At 36.1% G+C, this 21,865-nt stretch overlaps 1 protein-coding gene across 1 annotated transcript in view; it reads right to left on the bottom strand.

The window, feature by feature from the left end:
- GLT1D1 (glycosyltransferase 1 domain containing 1) overlaps positions 1 to 21,865 on the bottom strand; it is a gene marked incomplete at both ends in the record, with an annotated part of 58,497 nt that overhangs the window by 20,334 nt on the left and 16,298 nt on the right. Inside the window, 5 exons of the mRNA XM_082007693.1 lie at positions 1,459 to 1,508; positions 2,590 to 2,685; positions 12,153 to 12,209; positions 13,374 to 13,410; positions 18,209 to 18,260. Coding sequence (XP_081863819.1) covers positions 1,459 to 1,508; positions 2,590 to 2,685; positions 12,153 to 12,209; positions 13,374 to 13,410; positions 18,209 to 18,260 — 292 coding nt within the window. The remainder of the gene's footprint in view (positions 1 to 1,458; positions 1,509 to 2,589; positions 2,686 to 12,152; positions 12,210 to 13,373; positions 13,411 to 18,208; positions 18,261 to 21,865) is intronic.

The raw sequence follows: 21,865 nt of genomic DNA, 5'->3' as shown, positions 1-21,865 counted from the left end.
CTTTCAGGAGCTGTTGCTTCATGAAAAGCATCATTGCTGAGAAACAAAGTGCTGACAACACTGAGACAGCAACCCGAGTGTATGTTTTATCTAAGGAGAGTTAGCAATCACAAAAGAGCTGCCACTTAACTGATTGATCCGGTTGTGAAAAAAAGAGAAATAGAAGTTATAACTTCGAAATTTTTAAACAGGATCTTTATGCCTTAAGGGGAAAAAATGCAATGTCACATTAACATCGGCCAGCACTTTTGCTAAAATATGTGTAATTCATTTGGAAGGAATGATACCAACTCTAAGCTTAACCTGAGACGTGGACACGTAAGAGCAACTCAGTTTCTGATTTTCTTTATTTTAGTCAACCCCACCTTCCCTCTCAGATATCTGTTTCCCAGGTTTTAGACTCTGCATGTGAAACAGACTTCACCAATTTTATTTGTCAGCTCAAAGCTCTGTCCTTGCTGTCTGGTGTCAGACAGAAACCTAACATCATTTTGCACCTGCTGACAACTGTTAATTGTGTACGAATTGAGACTACCAGAAATGGCATCAAAATCTAAATGGAATGGAACAAAGACACAATCCTCCACGTGAACAAAAGATGTAAGAACAGGGATAATGAGCATTTGACATCACCTTCACAGTATTAAAAATTCTCATTAGCAATACCTGCTAAAAAAATTATTCTAGATGGCAACTGTTGCCTTTCAAAATATTTTCAATGCTTATTTATAAATTATTCATATTGAAATAGGCATTTCTAATATTTTATTTGCATTAGTACTTCCTGAGTCTCCAAAAAATTTTGTACTATCTCACAGGTATAAAACCAGAAGCCAATCTTAAAATCCAAATATTTTTATAGTTTTTATCTTCAGAAGTTGATTCTGTAGTCAAGTGAAACACTAAAGGTTTTGCTCTTGGCGACCATAATAGATGAAAAGCATCCCGAAGTTGTGTGCCTGAGCTAAACATAAAGTTATAGCAATCCAACTGCAAATGCCCTTTATAAAACTAACCCAAGCCTTCAAAACAAAATAATTCAGTGTATGTAAAACAAATCTTCAGCTGCTGTAAACTATTTTAGTTCTACTGACAACAGTTTGCATTAATAAAAACCTAAATGAATAGAGGTGGGCTACCTCAGTGCACGTCCTCTCAGAAGAACCCTCTTAGCTGCTTTCCCTTCTGCAATGCAAAGGGCACGTGCTGAGTGAGGCGGTCCCTCAGCTGCCAGCAGAACTCTGAACTTTGGAAGTCGGAGCAGTGGAATCGCTCCCACTTCCACAGTTCAGACCTGTTGTGAACAGCCTTTACAACTGCTAGGTTTGTACCTTCTTATCTCTGTAACAGTTAGTAGGTTCGGTTTGGAAAGAATTATTGCGGTATCTCAGATGCGAGTGAACAGAAGTATTTAGGAATAAACATACAAATGAAATAAAAATTACAACAACAACTTACTGCAGGTCCAATTATGCCCAGATGTACACTGGGATCCCTTCTATGCCAATCTAAAACAGAAGAGGAATGTCTTTTTTATTAATCAAAAGTATTAATTTTAACTTCATTTAATTCTTTCTTAGAAATAAATGTAAATAGCTGCATGAATAAAGAAGAACTAGGCAAATACTGTATTACAACTATAAAGACCGAATGTGTACCAGATTTCATGCTCAGCCCTCACATTACTCCTCAGAATTTAAATGATTAGCATATCTGAAAGTTAATATTTAGCATTTCTGCTTCATGCAATCTCTTATGATTCAAGGGTTATTTACCTAAGCTCCAATATTAATTTTGATTCATCTCAAGAGAACAATGCTCTATAGAATGCAGTGACTTCAGCAACTAAGGCAAAATTGTTTTCATTTTTCCTCCTGTATAAAAGATATTTGTGGAAGCAACTGCAACCATTACAGTTCACACTTAGTTACTGTGTGCATAAGAGAAATTTGCCACTCTTCCAATACCAGAATAGAATAGAACCAGCTACTTGACTTTGATAAACTACATTTGTTACCAAGCATTACAAGGTGGTAATAAAGGCTTAGAAAAATAAACTGCATAGTAGAGGCTAAATTTCCAACTTGGAATATCTGAACCTTTTACAGACACACACAGAACCTGTCAAAACATCCACCTACGTGACTATGAGAAAACTTCAGTCTAGTTTACAGTGCTGAGTCATAACAATGGATGGCAAAATTTCCTTGTAACTTCAATAATATTAATTAGCACACATGCAGTTGGTGTAACAGCCACAGGACCGTAAGATAAAAAAATGTTATTTTGAAGTAGGTGAATGCTTTGTCTTCCATTAATATTGTATGTAACAACAAAATAGTTTTCTGATCAAGTAAAATCATCAAATATTGCTTTGATTTTTATGCTCTGTTATTCCCAGCAGGCTGGAAAAGATGCAATATAGAAATAATGGGTTGAATAGATCAATGGTTACATGAACTTTTTTTTTTTAAATATTATGAAGTTTTCTGCAATGAATAAACCAGCTTATGCCAAACTTAGAAACATTAAAAGAAATACATCTGAATCCAGGAACAAAACAAGGGTATTCAAATAGCAGGCACCTACCTGAAAATGCATCTACTAAATACAGAGGATCTTTGACTCTTCGAAGTCCACATATCAAAAGAAACATGTGTAAACTGCCTGTATCTGTAGGAATGTCTGTAACAAATAATTTTAAAAGTCTGAATGCAGATAAAAAAGCTGAACACTCCAAATTGTTTCATGAACGAACACATACAGTGTGGTAAAAGAGGTAATAGGGTGGATTCTGAAAAATTCCCATTATTGTTCCCACTGTTTCTTGCTCTCACATCAATCCTCAAATCAACTCAGTGGAGAACTTAGTCATGCACTTCACTTTATAGGGCACAGGAGTTCATTTGCAGGGGCACTGAACATGCAGGATTTGGAGAAATGGATGGTATTCTTGAACACCAGAACCCAGCTTTGACTGACTAAGCAACTATATGTATCAGTGTGTTTCTCAATTTTTCTACCCATAAGAAGAAATAAATTGCATCCATTTAGTAACTCAACACCTGTTTCAAGGATATTGTGAGGTTTAGTTGATCAAGGGCTGTAGGGATTAGAGCTCTTGATCTGACAATTTTTTTATAAAAGATCAGATAAATGTCCCATAGTTATCTATCCCTAATATGCCAACACCATTACAGAGTAATTAACTAGAAGTTAAATTGTTGCAAAGCATTTATTTTAACGTTACTGCTAAGAAATACAAATGAAAAACAATTTGGGAAAAAAATCTCAACTTAGTTTTTAAATTGAAAATACCTCTTGCAAATACACAGCAATAACCCATAAAAATTATTTTACAGGCTATATTAGAAAAAGAATATCTGATGTATGATATTGCAGTTCCCAGTGGCTCTATGACAGCACAATTAAGTCAGAACATACTTCTGGAGAAGGCTCACTATGTGATGAACTTTGGTAAAACATGTCTATGATAAAACAACATAATTCACAAATTGCTGAATGAACACACATAACAACATAATTTAATAAACACTAGAGGGGTTGAAATATTAATCTTTGATTTACTGTACTGAACAAATCAGTTCGCAGTCCTTCAGTTCACCTATTTGTTGAGCTCATGGCATGGACGGATGACATGTATTATCCAACACTAGGCAGTTCAGCAAGGAGCATCCAAGAGCCCGCTCTTCAGCGGGAGGCTGTTTGTGGGACATGAATGCATGGGTCCCACACCAGGGCTAAGTCACATAGCTACCAGGAGAGCTATGGTTAGAATGACTGTCTGTGGATTTATGATTAACAGAGGAAGGCAGCCAGACAGCTGTGGTGGCACGGCAATCTGCTGCTGAGGAACACTGCAGAACTCCCTTCTCTGAGACCTCCTCCTCCCTTCCCCTTCCAGTCTCTACCAGTTGCAGGAACAACTCAGCTGCTTATACGGTATCACTGAATTGCTGCAATCTGTAATTTAAGATCACTCAAACTTGGTACCAGCTTACAGTTCCTCATGGTGTTCTATAACTTAACTGCAGGGTCTGCTCCAGGCCCTGGAAGAAATGTGCCAGGAATATCTCCCCTCATGTCAAGGAACTGGATTAACAGGAACTCTGCATCAAACCTCTGTTTTGTGGGAGGGGGAGGATCAAAAGAGTGGCAATTCATCATGACATACTCAAGTGCTATTGCTTTTAAAATTAGAATCCAGTTCAGGGACTTTTAAATGCTCCCTGTCACAGGGTTCATTATTGAGGCTCTTTAACTTAAACAGCTTGAGTTTAAGAGTCAAGAGTGGCTGCAGAAGACATGGTAAGTAATATTTTACTGGTTATTGGACCAAGCAATAATTTATAATTTAAAATACACAAACATTTGCATTGAAAAAGCCATTCTTCTGGTGCAATGGGCCATTAATACTGTTTGTTTTTAAGACATGCAGCAGTGGTTTCAATCCATGACAAACTCACACAAAACAAATTATTAGAAAGTTATCAGCAAAATTCAGATTGCATTTCAACTATCCATATGGCACAAATACCTATCAATGTTCAGCTCTGGCTATTTTGGAACAAACTTAGTTAGGGCTGAAAGCTCAGTCAGACCCTAGTGAGAAACTGGTGTCCTTGTTCTCACCTAGATATTATAGAATAATTGCACTCTTGATGTGACAGTACCCTAACCAACATTACCTATGCTTGAAATAATGGCTTCTTTTTATCTCTTAACATCTTTTTGTTTCTATCTTATAGCTTTCAGTCTTTTCATTTTATTAGATAAGGGTTTAAAGTACTCTGACAATGAAAAGCCCTACAGGACTGATTCTGTGTAATCCTGACTGCCATTCTGCTCCCTGTACAAAAACCTTAACCCAAAAGAGAAACAGGAAACTGGCCCCACAGACAGTAACTGTAATTGTACTTTGTAATTTGGATTTTTCCATTCAGTTCCTGTGGCATTTAAAGGTACTTCTCCCAAGAATCTCATCAAGAACTGCCTAATTATTTCACTAGTAAAGTTATCTAAAATAATATTTACTAATGAAAATAGCCCACTTATTTTACCTTTATTATTTTGAAAAGACATTCACAACCTTGAACTCTTACTGCAGACTATCCTCTTCATGCAACTTTACAAAGCCCTACTTGCCTATCATGAAATTTTATGCACTTTTCTCTGAAATAGCAGATACTGGGTACACTGGACTACAGACTGGATCCTACATGGCTTTTCTAAAAACCTGTCACAGAAAGGCTAGTCGAAAAAGGATTTGCCTCTGCCATTCGATTTAGTGAAACGAGAATCAGTTGTAGTTTTATTTTATTGTAAGCTGTTGATCTTAGTCATCACCTAATTTGTTTTTACAGGCAGACTTTCCCCACTCAATCCACTTAGAAGCATATAAAGACATTCCTGAGAAGATTGCATTACCAGCACATCACTGCCACTGTTTAGTGCTGGGAGTTTACTCGTTCTCTGTCTACCTAAGATCAAACTTCAGCAGTGCTTGTGTATCTTGTTAGCTTCCCACTCATTCACTGAAAATGGTTAAATTCACACATCAAGATGATGCCTACATCAGTGTTTTCCCACCTGTTGCTTTCTCAAGCCTTGCTAGCACCCCTGCTGTGGGAAAAAAAAAAGATTGCCATTTGTACAAGAAAGCAATCAATTTAGGATGCTTTGACCTCACAAGAACACTGAAAAGGGGAACATATTAAGAGAATAACTGCAATAGCTGCCTTCACCAGCTATTGCCATCAGGTGGGTGAAAACTAGTATTTGCAAGAAGACTTTTCTTGTTCAAGCTCAAGGAAAAACAAAACTTTCAGTATGTGAAATTTTGCTATCATCCTGTCTTTCCCTAATAGGCTACTTAATATTTAATAAGATACCACTGCCTCTTGTGATTCAGTTCTGAAATGGAAATACATCAATATGGCACAATCAACTGATTTGCTCTTTTGATACATTCACTATGTCACTATCTTGTTTGAATGACGTGCAAACACCCAAATAACAAAAAACTGCTTGTCTGTTTCTCCCCATTTCTGTTAGTGTTACAAAAGCAAAGATTTGAAACAGCACACTGTGCTTCATTATCTCTTAGCTCATGCATCCTTCTGTTTGCTTTGCAATGAAAATACAAAATGGAAAGATTTGTACATAACCACTGGCAATAAAAAAAAAAGACTGCATGGCACATGTTTTACAGCTGTTCTTCAGAATCACTATGCACTAAATGCAAGTCAAGTCTTGCCACTGTAATCAACATCTCCTTCAGTGTCAAAAATAATTGTTTAACGTCAGTAAGAGACGCTCCTTTAAATTTGCATTGTCAGTATTTGTCTATGGCTGTAGTCTGATTTGTTACATTGACTTTATCTATGAAAAACAGCTGCACATTGGCCACAGCTAGTCTTGAGCCTGCTTAGCAGGTCATCTGTTTAGCAAGATGTAAGAGGTCAAAACAAGAACAGCGATTGATAGGATTATGAAAACTCATTCCTCTCATCAGCTTGCCAGTATGCTATCCCAATATTACACACAGGACCACCAGGATGGTATCAAATGAACTGCAGGTGATCTGAAATGAGACAGACACAGTGCAAGATTAAGACTGACATGGAACTCCCACAGACTCCTTGTCCATGATGGAGCAGAGGTGATATTATGCTGCTCAAAATTGAAACACAGCAATGTAGCATTGGCACTTAAAATTTCAAAGTGGAATCACATGGTCAAAAGGGTATCCAACTGCCATGCCAGTGTATTTGTTGATAGAATTGGAACCTGGCACAAAATATATTGGCTAATAGATGAAATGTGATTAATACTCAGGATTCATGTTCTCCTGCTGGCTGTGATTCCGAGTCATAGTGTGGCCTAGAGAAAGTTTGTCAAAGCTAGACTTATCCATCTAGACTTACCCATTCATCTGCAAGCAGGTGTAATAATCGCTTCACATGAAGCAATGGCACTGGGTTTAACTTTTGGCAAACTGTTCTGAGGTCTTCAGTTGCAAGACAGAATGAGAGGATGGAGTATATTAAAAGTGGAAAATATTTTCCTAATGCAACACTGGAAATAAGCAGTTTCTTATTTAACATTTCATTGGCTCCTAGTTTGTTCCTTATCTAAAACTCTGTAACTGTTTGTCACATCAGCTATTTTACTATTATGACACACTGTGATAGTCCACAATTAGGCCTTTATAAAAATCTGTACTTAGAGGCTAGGATAGCAAAACATGAACACAAACAGCTAACACAAAAGCCTAAATAATTTCTGAAGCATTAGTAAGGACGTTGTTTTTCTAAGACAGGCAACAGTAAGTAGAAGTGTTATCTAAACACATTTTGAAAGAGTAGATTCATTTAACTCCAGCCCTCTAGGTACTATCAGGGAAAAATGTAGTAATCAGATGTACAGTAAAAATAAAAATATTACTGCAAATCTTTAATCTTGCTGAAAAGCTGCAGGCCTCTAAGTGAATGAGTAATATCAAGCATTAGCTTGCTGACAGGTAAAGCAGCAGTTTGAGAACATCTTAGGTGAGCAATTTTCTCACCACTTGGTCAAATAAAGAAAATAAAAATATTTTCCTTATTTAAAAGTCTTTTCTGTGCTTTTGTAGGGTGTTTTTGAAATCTCTAGAAAGGAGAAAAATATAAAAAGGAACAATATGATTTTTCATTCAAAGTTATTATTTTAGACCTGAACTAACAACCTCAAAGCCAAAGTTCTTAAAATGTGTTCATTCCTTTACAGCTTAAAATCCAATTTGTACTAGAGGTTAAGTATATTTTATCAAGTATTTCAATATTGGACTTATAGGTTATAATTTAGGATACAGACTGCCCAGTAACATAAATACAGTTTGCAGTCAAAACATTTCTTATTAACATTAGATCAAGGATGAGTAAAGATTTTAAGATTACTTTTCCAACCCCTGATTTCAAGTTCACTGTTGTGTTCTGTGGACCTTTAGAGAACAATACCGAGTCCATATTATTTGGGCTTAGTCATCATTTTTGTTTTTGTTCAGAAACAAAATCTAAGCCATGACAAGATGATGTGGGTGAATAAGCTTTCTCATTTTCCTTTCTGTTCATTTTAAACTACAGCAGGTCTTTTATTCCTCCTGAAAATTGTTCATCTATCCATCTCCTACACATCTGAAAGTATTAACTGATCTAGAAAAGAAAATCCATAGGTTTATTGCTGAGATTTCAGTCTAAGATGGTTATTTTATTTTATTGAGTTTGAAACATAGATGAATTTGTCCAACTCTGGCATCTATTTTTGACACTCTAAATCTTTCAATTTGTACTTATTCTTTATGTTCATCTCCCTACACACAGCAGAAATACCATACATTAGCTCTTTTAGTCTCCTGAGACCAAAAGTTTGATTTTGTGTGTCTCTCAAGTCAACTTTTAAAAACACACTGCTCAGACCAGCCAAGTTTTCCAGCTTGTTTGACATGGCAGTGTCCTACTGCAATACAGCTTCAACATGCTGTCTTAGTTTATACTGACTGAAGATTCTTTAATTGAAGTCACTGATGACACAGAACTTTGACAATTATTAGCCCAATAAGTCTTATTTCAGCAACATACTTAACCACCTGCAGATCTCAAATATTTATTAAAGTTTTTAGAACTTAAGGGGAAGTGGAGGTAATAACTATATCCAAAGTGCTTATGCTGCTATTCATATTCAATAGTGAATAATTGCTAGAGTTGCTGATATGTTTGTGAAGACAACAGAAGTTAAATGACCCTGTTAACTTCCAAGGGAATTCTACTAATCCAGAAAAATTAGACTGCAAAATTCTCCAGGAATCCCTTTTTTCCATTTCTAATTATTTCTAACAGATCAGACAACAAAAAAGCTCTATGCTTTCAGATCTGTTGGGGAACACATTTTACAGGTGCTATCATATCATTATTTCTATGGTCAGCTATATATCTGCACAACCTTTTACCATTTAATTTTTCTTACATGGGTCTTTTTCCAGCATAGCTTTAGGAAAATATAATGCCTCTATAAAACCCTGTCTGTGTCATGACAGGTTACGTAAACTTTTCAAGCTCTGAAAATAGCTGTGCTATGAAGCAGAAATTATCTGAGAGTAGAAAAACCAAACTACAAAGTATATTGCATGTTTTATTTGATAGTGCAGTAAGCATCTGATCCTATGATTCTATATCACCTTCCAGGAAACCAGTTTTTAGTCTTATCTGTTGGTTTTCTGAGCTGCCTCAGTTCATTGGTATAGACTTTGTTAGTTATCTACACCTTCTAATCACACCATGTCTAAGTCTTTATTAGGGTTTACATCTTACAAGCTTCAGCCGCATTCCACTGAAATCAAAAGGAGCCTTTCATCACATTGTGATGACATCAAGTCTGTATGTGATCTTAAATATCTATGCTCCATCCTTGAGCTAAGTTGTTAGCCTCGGTTTTCATGTTTACTTAGACTGTCTTGTCATTTTCTGTCAATCAATTTACAGCAAAAACCTGAACTTCCATTGTCTCTCTCAAGTCTATAAATAAGCATCCAAAATTGCTAACAGAACTGATTATGCTGTATATTGATTCCTGTATTATAAGGTCAGAGAAAAACATTTGGATCATCTGGTCTGACCTCCAGTAATACTGGAGGTATTGCTGGCCATAATACTTCCCTAAATAGTCTGAGTTACCAAATATACTGAACACATTGTCATCTTGAATTCTCTGTTGAAATCTGCACTTGGTTCAGGTTTTTGGTTTGACTACTGTTGCTTGCAGTCTCTCATCCACATAAGACAAACTCTGTGAAACTACTGTAACCAGAATGCAAATTAACTTGAAAAGCTCTTTTTTTTTTTTTGTAGATTTAGCCAATATATGTTTTAACAGCCAGCCACTGAAAATACCACAGCTAGGAGCTAGCACACTAACACTACACAAACACCACCTCTGCAACTCGTCTGCTGCTGAGACTACGAAAAAAATACTAATTCCATGATTTTTGTACTGAGTTTGTATTGCATGCACCATAACAACAAAAAAGCTTTCACAGCAGTGCTTCAGTTTGTATTAGGCAATAGTTATTTATGTTAGCGACCTAAGCTATCAAATTAAATGTACAAAAACTGGGATTCCTTAGCTTTTGGTTTAGCATCATTCACATCTGGGGGCTGGGAGTGGAGGGAAGTCTCCCACAGTAAAATGGAGTAAAATTTGACGCATTCTGCCACTCACTTAAATCTACCATTAAATTCTTTTTTAAGCCACTACGCTGATTTAAAGAGACTATTTAGGTACTGGTGTTATATTTAACATAAGTCAAATGTTAAGGCTTTTCTATGACTGAAAAAAATCAGTACGAAGAATGTTCATAAGAAGTCTGTTCTATGAAAAAAAGTCTTGAAATAGTCTGAAGAGCCTGTTTCGTTTTGAAGAATAACTTCACGGCGTATGGCCTGATCACCAAGGATGTTTAACACCAATGGCTCAGATGTATTATAATTTGCATTGTACGGCATGTGCTGTTTCTTTACATTCAGTCCTGGGAATCCTGAATTTGACAAATGTTCAACGATACTGCTAAAGATACAGGCAAGAGTTACCTGGAGAAATATTTTTCACAAAAATCATTAAATGGCTTTAGATATGGAATAGAACTTCATGAAAAAAGTCTTTATTAAAAAGATGATGATAAATGCCATGAGGTGAACAAGATTGGATAGCTTTATCTGCATAAAAGCTAGGGATCTTTTCAAGTGCACTTCATTGCGCAAGCCTACACCATCAAAATCATATTCTTCTGAGTAAAACTGCCTTCTGTTTTTGATAGGTTTCTACCAACTGCTCCAAGTTTAGTAGAATTTTAAACACTTTGAAACTGCAAATCCCCAGAAAAGCAATTCAGTGGGAATTCCTAATTAGTCTGTGGTAAGCGCAAAAGTACAGCCAAAAAACCTGCCTCCATATGCAGTATTAAAAGAAGTGGAAAATGTAGACTGCCACCAGAGATGAACACAGAGACAAGGCTGATAAGATAAATGAGATGAAACAGTCAAAAAACAATACTGAATAATCTGATGCCTGTTTTCAAGTTATTATTTAACAAGCACAGATGTTAGAGTCACATTTTAGTTTGCTTTTCGTGTACATTATGAATTATTTTGCACTTTTGCATTAGTACACATTAGGCAAAAAACTGTCTCTAATATATTAGATGAAAAGCACTTTAGGGGGAGCTTCCCCCTCCTCAATCTGTTGACTGCTCTTTTAATCATAAAATGGTTGGACATGAGATCCAATCAAACACTAAGGCTGTGCTAGAAAGTGACAAATCATTTCACTTCAAAAAATTATTAATCTTAGTGGCACTGTGCTTGTGTGCCGTGATTTACTGAGAACAAAATAGCCTCACAATGCTCAATTTAAAATTCGACACTGGTTTTGAATAATGGCACACATTTACTGATGTGATAAAGCAATTGGCTAGCGAGGATTCACTTGTAACAGAGGGAACAGCTGTACTATCAGAGATCAGATTGATGAATGTAATATTGAAATATTTTTACCACAGTAAAATGCCTACAAATTTTTCTTTTGGGGAAAGGCAGCTGGAGCAATTAAAGCATTGCCAAGATCAGGTGACTTTAAATTAGGTCACCGGCCTTAGATGCCATTACTTTGGTGAAAACAGAGACAGGCTCTAGATCAAGACTAAATACTAAAACATCAACACATATTTCCCTTTTTCACCACTTCATCTCACCTGCTCTTCTGCAAAAGTTTTTATCACACAGCTGTAAAGCACAGCATGCTCAGGTATTGGTGCTTTGGTCTAACTTAACTTTCTAAGGGACATCGATCCATACGTCATGACCATTTTGTCTTTTGGTGCAATTCAGCCTTGGACAAACCAGAAATCTGGAGGCAGTCTGGGTAGTTTACTAATCAGACTAATCTGATCGATATTCTGCCTGAATGCAACATTAGAGTTTTTCATTTTACGTATCATTACATCATTTTATTACATAATCAGTTAGCCTTCACATTCTTTTTTCATCATTGACATCTATTAAGAATAAATATACTGAATAGAGGAAAAAAGTGAGTTTTACCTGCACTTTGTAGAAATCTATACCAGTCAAATGTTTCACTGGGTGTAGTCTTAATTCCTGTGTTGAAAAAAAAAGACAAACACAACATGTTTGATTGGTCCCTGGATGGCTGAACTATGGTTCCTGAAGTCTTGCCCTAAGAAAACAGTATTTCTGTCAAGCACACTGAATTCCATACACAGCTGTTCCCATCTCAATCTTTTCTCATCCCAACAATGTCAGGTTGTCTGCACAATCCTTCCATAGTCATCAGATTGTGCAAAATTTTCAACTGAATTTCAATCACACAGTGTATGAACTTCTTTAGCAACCCAGGGAATTAATCTCACTTATATCAAGCTAAATTTGGCCTTTTAAAATCTACATACAGGAGAATATTATCTGAGGGAGCATATTATTCCAAAACAAATACAAGTGAGCTGAGACTCAAGTCCATAACGTAAGGCAAAGAAAGAAAATTAAATTTATATAAAAATTAAATATTAAACTAAACTGAATAGTAATGTATTTGTTTTGCCTTTTGTTAAAGATTAATTATTTTACTAATGAAACAATTTCATTAATTTATTTAACTTCTTAGTTAACTATTACCTCGCAAGGGGCTTAAATATATACTAAATATGGGCTAACAGACCAACTGAGTTATTTCAAGGTAACAGTTTTGAAAATAATTTTATTTTCTTTGACAGTGAAATATACAAAATGGAGTGAGTTTTGGAATCTGTAGACAGTTATTTTTAGATAAATAAAATCATGAGCTGTAGCTTAAGTAATCACATCTAAAATGTTGAGTTGAGTGTTTCCTAGACTACTCATGTAAGTAATATGCCTTGGATTCAGTACTTGTTGGGTGTTATTACATTGGGAACTCAACTTAAAGCATTTAAAGGAATGGGGAGTTTCAGAGAATAATCATTAGCACCAAAACCTACATATGCTTTGCAGAAAGCTCGGTGTTACCTTATCTTTCAGAGTCCTACTGTAAGGCACCTGGAAAACTTTTTAAAAGCACCAAATGAGTTGAAAATTTAGGCTAAGAGACTGAAATACTGCCTCCATTAATGTCAATGGCAAAAAGCTAAACTTCAGTGGAGCCAGGACTTCAAACTCCATACCCATTCCAGCAAAATATTTCTGGGACAAATAGGGTAGATACTTAAACGCACAGGTACTAAACACGAGTCAAATTGAATGTCTTAGTCAATATTTCAAAACTCTCACCTTGAGTTTGGACATATATTTTCTTCCTAGCATCTGGCTTTAAAGAGAAGGAGAAGAAAAGTAACTTTCATAGTTCACCATAAAAGATCTGTTCAATCTTCAAAAAAACTCAACTACTATAACAAAATGCACACCAGCATGATTTTCTTTTGACTATTAAAAATCAAAACAGGCTATTAAAAAGATACATTTAAGTAAACCAAAATGTAAATTACATTTACTGTGAAAAGTATCAATAAATCAATTTTGCAATTAACACAATTACCAAGTTAGTACAAACAGGTATTTTAGTTTATCTCTGTATCCTTTCTCATAATCATTTACCTGCTTATTGCATAGAAAATTAAAATATTTCCCTAGAATAGAAAGATTTGCAACTACAGAACAGCCCTAGTTCCCCAAAAATGTTAGTCTTGAAAGAAAAATTATAGCTGTTTTCAAATTCACAGTCTACATTTATCCATAAGAGAATTTTTAAACACATCAGGCATGAACCAAACCCCATTTACCTCTAACCTTTTCAAAAATTGCTGTGAAATATATGTAGACTTGTCTACACAGGAAAACTGGTCAGTAGTACTTATTGCAGAATATTCCCAAATAAAAATCGCATAAGAAATTATTTTAAAATAGCTATAGTAAAAGAGGTAATTACTACACTTCCAAAGTTACTCCTGAAGTGCTACTATGCTAGCTATTTAATTTCGGTGATTAAACAAGCAAGATCTTCTTTCAATATCCTTCTATAACTCCAACCATTAATTTGCAGAATACTTTTTTTTTTCCCATGAAAACATTGAAATATTCTTAGGACCTTTCCACACTGAAAAAAAAAAACCCCACACATCCAAAAAACCAATATCACCACTCTGCAGCAAACAAGCAGAGTTTCTTGAGCTCAAAGTATTTGTGCAAAGCTTTGTGTGTTTAGACAATTCCTAGTTGTTCTAAAAGCACTTGTTGCAATGCCTGTAAAGGAGTAAGCAAAGGAAGGTATTACTCAACTGAGTAGATTTGCTCAACATAACCATGTACGTTTCAGTTTGAAATTATATTCTTTCAAGAAGCTCCACTAGTGCAATTGCTTAATTTAGCATCACAGCATCCAGAAACAACCAACCTTCTTTAGAGCACCAGTCCTTGCTATATTGAGACTAGATCTTGCCTCCTTTTCGGTGCCAATTTAATTATGTAGAGAGGCACAGTCCAAGCAGCCTGCGACTCTCCAAGTCACTGACTGTTTGCCTGCTATGGCTCTTTCTAAAGCACAGATGGAAAAAGGACTACTAATTACCGCTCCAACCATTCTGCTTTTGAATGGTGGGATACACTGTCGATATACTGCTGAACCCTTCAAGCTAAACATTTCTATGCAGACTTGCCTCTCAACGTGGAAAGTTGTTGGAATAACGTAGCCAGAGTTAACCAAGGCAGAGTACCACGTACACCAGTGCATGGTGTCAAGCTGCACATTAAACTTCCCTTCTCCTTTCCCACCCCATCCTTAGCAGATTGTGAAATCACAGCTGCAGGATAATGACTTGAAGGCAGGAAGAGAACTTGTATTAGGAGAACAAGAATTAATGCAGAAACAAGCTGTTAAGCAACCAATTTGGTTTTCCCCTATCACTCCTATGTGACTGCCCGCCAGTCCACTGCCCAGTCATAACAGTCTATTTTACTTACTAAAAATTATCTGGAAAAAGAAATGGACAGAAGTCATAAAAAAGTGAATAGTCATCAACAAGCAGTTCACAGATGGGAAGGAGGTGGTTTCTGAGAATCCGAGTGAATTAACTAAGTCTCAAAAACTACATGAACAAGCAGCAAATCCACACATAAATGAAGTGGGGGAAAAATAACACAGTTTACACTACAGTGGAAGACTAAAGATATTCTATGGACTTTATCATTCAAAAGCAATATGAACTTCTGTGTTCCAAGCATTTAGAAATAAGAAATGTTATTACTTAACATTTCTTGGTCCTTCTCTTACTTATGAATAAGTAGCATTTTATATTATATGAGATCTCCCAATCCTACAAAAAAGCCTTGCAAACAACGCAAGATGGCATTGCAAGCTGGAGGCCAACTTCAGAATTTAAAATTGCAGGACAAGTGGGATAGTTGAAATTCAGCACTGGGACATAGATGCAAAAAAACCAGAAGGTGGAAAAAAGCAGATGGGGCAGAGGGAAGTTTAAGCCAGCCTCGCCTCCATAGCTGACATACTGCACAGTTCTGCCTCAAACTCTGGTGGGTAAAGATAGGCTTTTAGTTCCCTAAAACCACTAAGTTTAAAAAAAACACTTAAGCATCTGGTTTCATGCTCTGCTGGACCTTTAATGGCTTATGGTGAGTAAATATAACTCTGCCAGGGCTTTGATCATCAAGAAGAAAATAGCAGGAATACTGTGTAATGGCATACAGATGTATTCATACTTTATAGATCAATTTTCTGTCACGTACTTTATTTTAAATGGTCTTGAGGAGAACGGAGAAATGAAATTAAACGCTAATAAAACCAGCTTAGGTAATTCTTATGCACCAGTTTTACACTACTGAAATAAAACACTGACCATAAGCACAAGATGTTTTACAGTATTTCAAACTCACTTGGAATAAAGATTATTAGAAATGCTATATTATGTACTTCATAATTAACTATAATTTATCCAATGCAATAGAAAAGAATTTGTTGGAACATACAGCCCTTCAGCACAGTACAATTGTTTACATGTTCATAATTTAAATTCTTAATTGACCATCTAACTAATAAAGCACACATGAGAGAAATAACGCAGTTCACAATAGTGTGAGTTAATATATAAAAAGTGTTAATATTCTGTGTCCTAGGTATGGAAAGATGTATTCATATTCTTCACCGTTTGAAAACAAATGTGTGGCATCTGCTCTCCCCCTTTATATGAAGATACAGCTAGAAAAAGAACTCAGAACCCCACCATTTAAGACACAGGTCAGCAAGTGGTATTTCAGTTCAGGACTTGACAGACTTGCTCCCAATTCCCTGTCTGCCACAGACCTTCTCCAAAACACTGAGTGAGTCGCATAGGCCCAGAGCACAAAGGTGCTTAGGTAAAAATCAATCAAATCAAAATCAATTAAAAACATTTGAGGTACTGATTTCAAAAGGATTTCAAGGTCAAATTTGTTTCTCCACCTTATACTCTGTTATTTTTGTCTTTTTCTTGCATTAGATCTATGACAGAAGCTGTGCCCTTTCATGTTTACCTGTCATGAAGTTCATCATAGTAACTATTAAAACCAAGTTATGTTTGTAATGTAAATACCAGCTCCCATGTCTGCTCATGTATCCCTTTAATGCAAACAGATTAAGAAAATCAATGCTGAAACAAAGTATTGAATAGGAAATTGTTCTTTTGTGCAAGCTCCACCTCTAAGTAATTTTTTCAGGCAAGAGTTTATTAATGATCATATTATGATGCAAATTAGAACTTAAGAGATACTAAGCAGTTAGCTTCTACTTCTTGCATTTATTGTTCAACTTCAGCTGATTCACAAGATGAGGTGAGTGGAGCTAGCAGCTCACTGCAGCTGGAAGAGGGTGGTCCTGCCTTGGTCTTTTTATCCCAGTATTGGGATAAAAGTTGCCTGGTTGGCCCTTCCTGTCAGCCAAATAGTTACTGCTTACCCTTCACTTGATCTGGTGCTCAATGCAGCTCTCTGTAATCCAGTACAAGACTTTAGCCAACAAGTTAGTTGGAAAGCTAATCTTGCACAGAAAATCAGCTGGGCCATCAAGCCGGATCAGCAAGCCCTGCTGCCTGGTGTGGAGTTTTTCACAGGTTACCAGTGCAGCCTGACACTATCCAAAAGCACTCCTTGTACTTAAAACGACTGGCAGCTCTTTATTGTCTTATTCCACTCTTCAGAAACCAGGATTGAAGACCGTCTACTTCAAGGATTTGCCTGAATTTTCTCCACTGGCAGTCTGGCATCAACTCAACCACAAAAGGGTGAAAATATTGACTCAGTCTGTTTTCAAACAGGAGCATTAGATACTAAAAAATAATTACACTGAATGTCTGAAGTAGACCTGCAATACATTGGATGCAATGGTGCCTACTAAGTGAAGAGAAAGAACCAACCATTATTACTGCCAGTTCTTTGCTGGCTAAATAATTTCCTTAAAATACATTGCCAAAGGTATTTAACCACTATACTGTTGGATGAAAATAATTTTATTCAGCATTTTTCCATATATCATTCAGCACAGTGTGTTTCAGTTTGTTTTCAGATGGAGAGATGAGTTTTAAGGAAGTGCTATTTATATGCTACATATCCCTCGAGGCCTAGTCAACAGGGCTGTATAACACATATTGCTGGGCTTAGCATAACTTCAATTTTAGCTCTGCAGTTCACCTTAAGAAGTTCACTCTGTTTCCAGTGTTGACAAAACAATTATTTTCAATTTTTTCTTCCAAATTCATTATTTTAAGTAAAGCTGTTTAATGGCATTTTGGCAACATAAAGTTTATTAAATGATGCAAAAAGAAACAATGTATGCATGTAGCATCAGGAGAGACTCAATAACAGCAGCAATGATTAGTTTAAATGTTACAGAGAAGCACTTCCTAAATTGCTATATACTCTTTGCAAATACTAAACAGCTTTTAAATGCCAGATCTATCTGACCTGTTGAAGTATAAAAATATGAAATGCTTTATCTGAAAGGAAAAACAGGAATAGAGAATATGAAGATTATTACAATTCTCTAGCATTATTTAGAAAACATTTTAGGAGAATGCATATTTGCTAATACTATAAGCATCACTACCATCACGTAAACGTACCCACTCTGCTGCTGCCAGTTCCTTCATTTTCATTGTGAAAGCCACTGCAAACCTAGTTAAAAGGACAAAAATAGTTGGGATCATCTGCTTAAAGTGTTTAGCATAAAAACAGAAGTACTTCAGAGAAAAAAATCTTCATAAGAACAAAGAGCAGAGGCTTATAAAAATCATTATAGATGGAAAGACAAAGCAGGTTTTCTATTTGTTTCACCAGAAAATACTGGTGAAACAAATGGTATCTCTTCAGACTTTACAACTTAGAGCTCTTGAGGAGTTAAAGCAAGGATTTCTTAAAGTAAGAGAAAACACAAATAATGGGAAGATCCCCCAGTTTGCCTAGATTAATATATACAGCTGCAGTAGTGAAGTAGCATTACCTGTTTCTACCTCATTGCAAGTTGCAATAGCCCTCTTCAGAACCAGAAAGCTAGGTAAGAAGGGATCTTAAGTCCAGTTAGTTTCATACTATTGTTGTTAAACAATACCCAGTCCCACTGTTTGTAACTCCTTGCAACTGAGTTTAATTCACATAAGTAGGTGCTTTTTTTTTTTTTTAAATCTTTCCCCAATGTTCTCTCCTTATTTCTAAGTAGTCAAAGCTGACAATGAGTAACAAACATCTGAGAGACCAAAATGTTATTCCTCAATATCAGCATTAAATAAACTAAAAGAGAAGAAAGACAATCAGTGACAGGGCTTCAACTCTGGAGTCTCACAGACTTGGGACACTCAGCTCTGTAGCTCTGAATGTTAGGCATTTACATTGGAGATGAAATTTGCAGTGCCAAGTTAGGCACCTGATATTCCTTTATAATAAATAGGAAAGAACTGGGTGCTCAGAAATGAGATTTACCATTGTTTCAGGCAAAGAGACCATTACGCTAGCCAGACATAATAATTTTCACTGTTCTCTGGTTAAGACTTTTCTTTGTTAAGAGAAGGATGTTTAAATGAATTAACTGTACAATAGTATATGAATACCATCTGTATATACATACACCTCCTCTGTAATGTATATAAAGCGTAACGCCAAAGTAAGAACAAACAAACAAAGGTGTACTTGAATAACTTAATGGCTAGGGTTTTCATCTGGGAAGGAGAAGAGAATTCTTATCCCCAAGCTTACTTCCACTTTTTTTTCTTACGGCTGTTTATAATGGCTCATCTGGACTTGTACTTATGTGTGTTTGAGAAATGTATGTAGTACACTACCATTTCACGTAACACAAGAGTTACATCAGAGACCATTTAAAAGCAGCACTGATATGAACAGGTTTTTTGGTGTCTCATTACAAACAGACTTCAGATACAGAAACATGATTTCTAAACATTCTAGATAAGTGAGTTATTCTTACCAGGAGCTTGGTGTAATAGCAAGAAGTCATATGAGATATTTTTATGGAGTCAGAGTTAATAAAGAATCCCTGTTCAGAAGAGACCTTAAGAACATGCTGGGCTTTAATGTGGCTTTTAAGTTGTGATGAAATAGAAACACGTGCTTTGACTGTTCTTAAATGGAACTTTAGTGTTAACTGGAACCACAAATGGAACCATTTCTGAAGACTATCAGTCCTGTGGAATAGAAATGTTTGAACACCTCCTTCATATGAGACACAATGTGTCTGCTCAGCAAAAGTAATTTTTTTAATTCTTTATAGATATTTAATCTAAAACAGAGGTTATCACATGTTACACTTATGATTCTGTGTTCATTTTTCATAGAATTAATGTAATGTTTCTGTCCTGAGCCAACACTATGACATCTCGAGGGTTAGAGATGAAGCACATTGCTAAGTCCAGCCAGAACAGTGCTTTTCCATTTGAGACATAAATTGAGGATATGAAAACAGTCATTCATTAGAAGTCACATAAATGCTGAATTGTGACTCCTACTTTTGTTTGTTGAAACAAACCTTACTCCCATACATTTTTTTTCTAGTATCTGTTTTATGGTACTACAATCAATTTCACATATACAACTTGACGGCTTTAAAGGTTATTAAAGCCTTTGCAAATGCTTGTTTTTGTTAAGTTGCACATGCTCCCTTTCCAGTTTTTGCAATTATACTTTCAATACATCACATTAACAAGCAGAAAAAACTGTTGCTCCTAGGTCTACACAATACTGTTCAATAGGAAAAAATACCCTAGAGGAGTACAACCACCATTTAGAAGAATTTGATTAAAAATGAAACACTCATTATAAAGCTAGACAGAGTTCAATACCTTGTTTTATGGAATGCGGTGGTATATTGTACTGGACAAGCAATCTACCATTCATGATACTTTCTGCTTAGAGCCCCGCAATCAATAAAGAAAAAAAAAAATCAATGTTTCTTTTAATAGCTATGCAATGAATAATACTAGTGATAATATTGGATAAGAGATCCATTCAGAATAACTCCTAGAAAACTGAGTTACTTTTCCTGTAGCAGAGAAAATATTACAAACTGTGTAAGGATGCAGTAATATATTTTGAAGCATCACAGGAAATCCAAGCTACTCAACTACACTTCAAGTTCCTAACTTAACTACAATTAAAAAAAAACATTCAGTAAAGCACAGCTTTTGCATATGCTATATTAGCTATATTTCTAACAAATAATATTTTAAACACAGTACTGGATCAAATGGACACACTTAGAGATTATGTTTTTATATACTTTTCGTTTTGCACAGTGCTGAAATTTAACTGACATGTTAGATATATTTTTTCTCTTCCTCCAGACCTGTTTAAAGAATAATCTCTGATTATTTGATAACAAAAGTAAACAAGTATATAAATTTTGTCTTGAATGGGGCCTTAAGTTGCTTTTCAACTACAAGTCACACTAAGACGTAAGAACATGCCCTAATGATTTTTCAATGAGTGTGATTAAGCGCTGTCTTTAAAATCTGTTTACCCACCACATTTTACACGGCACTATAGACAGAACAGCATATCTATGCCAGCGTTAAGTTAGCTAATAACAGCAAGAACATACAGTAGTATTAGCAAAGATAAAACTACAAGATATAAGCCTGCTGCAGATTCTGCATGTATTTCCTCATTGCTAACATGAACCAAAATCCATACTGCTGTATCTGAACCACTGTAGGTATTTGCCTAAGCTAGAATGCTGTGATGAAAACAGGTAGCATCCTGAGCAAGTTCTGTTCAGCAAGATAATTAAGCTCTGCTGAAGTATGCAAGCAGTACACTGGATTTGATAACATGATCAACACCTGATCAACACGTGGCTTAGGGGCTGGTGCTGTCGTCAGAATTTTGGGGTTTTTGACCACGGGGCGGTTTACACGGCACCGGGCCTCCTCGCAGCTGATGGAGTGCAACTGACGCCAAGGGGCAAAAGGATTCTTGCTCATGAGCTCGCAGGCCTCATTGAGAGGGCTTTAAACTAGATTTGGAGGGGGGAGGGGATAAAACCGGGCTCACTAGAGTTGAACCTAGGGGTCGGTTCAACGTGCCAGAGTTGAAATCGATAGCCCAGCTCAGGTGCATCTACACCAATGCACGCAGCATGGGCACCAAACAGGAGGAGCTGGAAGCCATTGTGTAGCATGACAGCTATGACGTAGTTGCCATCACAGAAACATGGTGGGATGCTTCTCATGACTGGAGTGCAGCAATGGATGGCTATAAGCTCTTCCGAAGGG

Source organism: Phaethon aethereus, assembly GCF_964289735.1.
Source record: "Phaethon aethereus genome assembly, chromosome: 17".
In the NCBI taxonomy this organism is placed as follows: Eukaryota; Metazoa; Chordata; class Aves; order Phaethontiformes; family Phaethontidae; genus Phaethon; species Phaethon aethereus.
Note: the sequence above shows the minus strand (reverse complement) of the source record. Positions and strands in the feature narration are given on the sequence as shown.